The following is a 2,772-nucleotide window of genomic DNA, read 5'->3' on the forward strand; positions in this document are numbered from 1 at the left end:
GAGAGGGAAGGATTGTGTGACTGTATGTGTGTTTTAGAGGGAGAGGGAAGGATTGTGTGACTGTATGTGTGTAAGAGAGAAAGTGAATGTGACTGTGCCACTGTGTATGTGAGAGAGAGTGAGAAACTACGACTCCATTTGTCAGGCTTCCATGCAGTTTTCACCTACCCAAACTCACTGCATCGTTTCAGTCAACCTGAAGCTACAACAAAAGATGCCAGCATCCCCCTCCCACTACTACTATTAGGATAACAATGGTTACCATGACTACTTTATTGTGTCATTTGTGTTAACGACAGCTGTGTAAATTATAACACCCTTCAATTCTACTCTCACTCTTTCTCTCTATGGTTTTAGCAAATCTGTCGATCCGGTACCCTATCCACTGGGATGGAAATGTTTGGAAGAGTCGGAATCGACTTCTTCTTGAGTAAGTATTTTCACTGATTTCTTTGGAACAAAACAAAAACAATTGCAGCATGGTGTTTATAAGCCATTAAAGAACACACAAAAAGCCATTAGATTCACTTCAACATTTAAATTCAATTTGTGTCAAAATATTTTTGTCACTTTGAAACTGCGACCTGTTCACTGACAAAACTTGGTGCTGCTGCACGAGATGCAGTGAACAGGTCGCAGTTCCAAAGATTTAAATGTTGAAGTGAATCTAACGGTTTTTGTGTGTTTTTAAATGGCTTATAAATACCTTCCATGCTGCAATTGTTTTTGTTTCAGCACATGATCTCCGATCGGGTCACTTTCTATGCAAGTGATGATGATAATTCTCCTTCTGTTCCTCACAGTTTTTTTTTTTTTTTGTCTATTTCCACTTTCTAGGTTCAGATTCTTCAGCCACAGCTTCTAACATATCAAATTTGGAACAAGGCAAAGATGGACAGAGGTGAGTTTTGCTGTTATTTCTTTCCCCATCTCACTTCACCTTTCTCAAATACCTAGTAAAGGCAGAACAGGTAGGAAGTGAGAGGACGCAGTACATCTGTTGCTCTAAGGAGTTTGCTGTTCTGTCTGTAGTGAGTTTCCCCTCCACCACTGTCGCCTATTTATCCATCTTGATATGTTTCTTTCTCAACACAGTGAGTGGCCCAGCCATGACAAAATCCGAGGACATGACATCAAGCTGCTGAAATATCTCAAAATAAATTATATCTGTGATCTAATGGTGGAGAAGAAGAAAGTGAAATACTACATGCGGTAAGGCACACACCCTACTACTTCACATTGACACCACCACCACCACCTGCTTCTTCTTCTTCTTCTTCCCCCCTCCTCCACCTCCTGAGAGATTTGTAGCATGTGCAGATTTGTATGTGCAATATCTGGGCCTTGTGCATGGTTTTGTACCTCTGGGCCTTGTAGAAGCAACTGGGCGAGGGGGGGGGGGTTCCTACGTAATTGACTTACCTCCTCCCCCAAAGCATAAATTAACATGAAATTCCTATGGAGGATTTTAATTTAGCTCACTTAAAAAACACACCTGGACAGTCTCAGGTGGGTTGGTATCAAAAGATTTAAAGGCCTGACTGCACCAATTCTTCCTACCCCTAAATAGGACGATCCTCCATTTATTAATCAAACATCAATTCTCCTACAATCGCTTTATTTCTTTCTGGTTTTTACCTTTCAGGGTGGCCTCTTCCGAGAAAGTTGACAAGGAAAGTCGCTATTCTGATTTCTGTCTTTTGTCTCTTCCTTATCCTGGTAAGTAAAGCTGCTTCTTCTTCTTTTTCTTTTTCATCATCATCATCATCATCATCTTCTTGATGATGTTGATGTCACTGTTTCTGTTGTTGGATTTGTTTGCTGTGACTGCTATTTGTGTTGTTAATTGTTGTTTAACCCCAGGCCAATCCTGATGGAGTAGACACCTATGATCAGAAAAGTTCCAACCCTGACCATGCTGTCTCTATTATTCTTAAGACATAGTGTGATAACAGGATCACATTCCTCAATTATTCCTAACAGGGTATGATTTGAGAGAGATTCAGCTGCTATTTCTAGCAGCTTAGCTCAAACGACTACTAAGAGCCCTCTCTTATTGGTTTGTGTTGCAGCAGCAGCAGCAGTAGCTGTAGTTGTTGTTGTTGTTATTGTTCTTCTTACAATTGTTCTTCTTGTGGACCAAAATGGTTGGCTGCTCACCAAATGGTCAAAAGTTTAAATCTTACCACTGCCACCACCACTATCATCATCACCACTACCACTGTTGCCACCACTACTACTGCCACTAACACCTCCACCCCACCCCACCCCACCACCATCACCACACTACCTTATGCTTTGCCTTGCTCAGTGGCACCATAATAAATGTTGTAGTAGCATGGTCGGTAGTCTAGTCACTTCAAGATCACTGAAGCCATTCTATTTCATGACGAAAAAATTCTTTGATAATTTCAGGCTGTGAATTTTTTAAGGAATGGAAGGAACACGCTTATTGTGGACAGGAAGTGAAATATGACTGGAACCAAGTAAGTAAAGCTCTGTGTGCGTGTGTATATATATATAAGTCAGTAAATAGTGGGGTTGTGTTAACCGCACGTGGAGAAATAATAGGAAAATGAAAAAAAAGGCAGAATGCTAAACTGGAAGCATATTTTAATAAAGATTTCTAAACGGTTTTCATTGCGAAAACAAATTATCAAGAAGGAGAATGAAAATGTCTTTTACAAAGAAGTACAAAATGAAGAAAATAATATATAAAAAAATATAATATATAAAAAAATAAATATACCAATACATTATATTGTCTTTGAG

The 2,772-nt window shown here is 39.6% G+C and overlaps 1 protein-coding gene across 1 annotated transcript in view; it reads left to right on the top strand.

The window, feature by feature from the left end:
* LOC106871204 (myotubularin-related protein 14) overlaps nucleotides 1-2,772 on the top strand; it is a 19,833-nt gene that overhangs the window by 7,177 nt on the left and 9,884 nt on the right. Inside the window, exons 5-9 of the mRNA XM_014917551.2 lie at nucleotides 358-430; nucleotides 838-901; nucleotides 1,096-1,212; nucleotides 1,646-1,719; nucleotides 2,416-2,486. Coding sequence (XP_014773037.1) covers nucleotides 358-430; nucleotides 838-901; nucleotides 1,096-1,212; nucleotides 1,646-1,719; nucleotides 2,416-2,486 — 399 coding nt within the window. The remainder of the gene's footprint in view (nucleotides 1-357; nucleotides 431-837; nucleotides 902-1,095; nucleotides 1,213-1,645; nucleotides 1,720-2,415; nucleotides 2,487-2,772) is intronic.

This window comes from Octopus bimaculoides, chromosome 23, assembly GCF_001194135.2.
Source record: "Octopus bimaculoides isolate UCB-OBI-ISO-001 chromosome 23, ASM119413v2, whole genome shotgun sequence".
In the NCBI taxonomy this organism is placed as follows: Eukaryota; Metazoa; Mollusca; class Cephalopoda; order Octopoda; family Octopodidae; genus Octopus; species Octopus bimaculoides.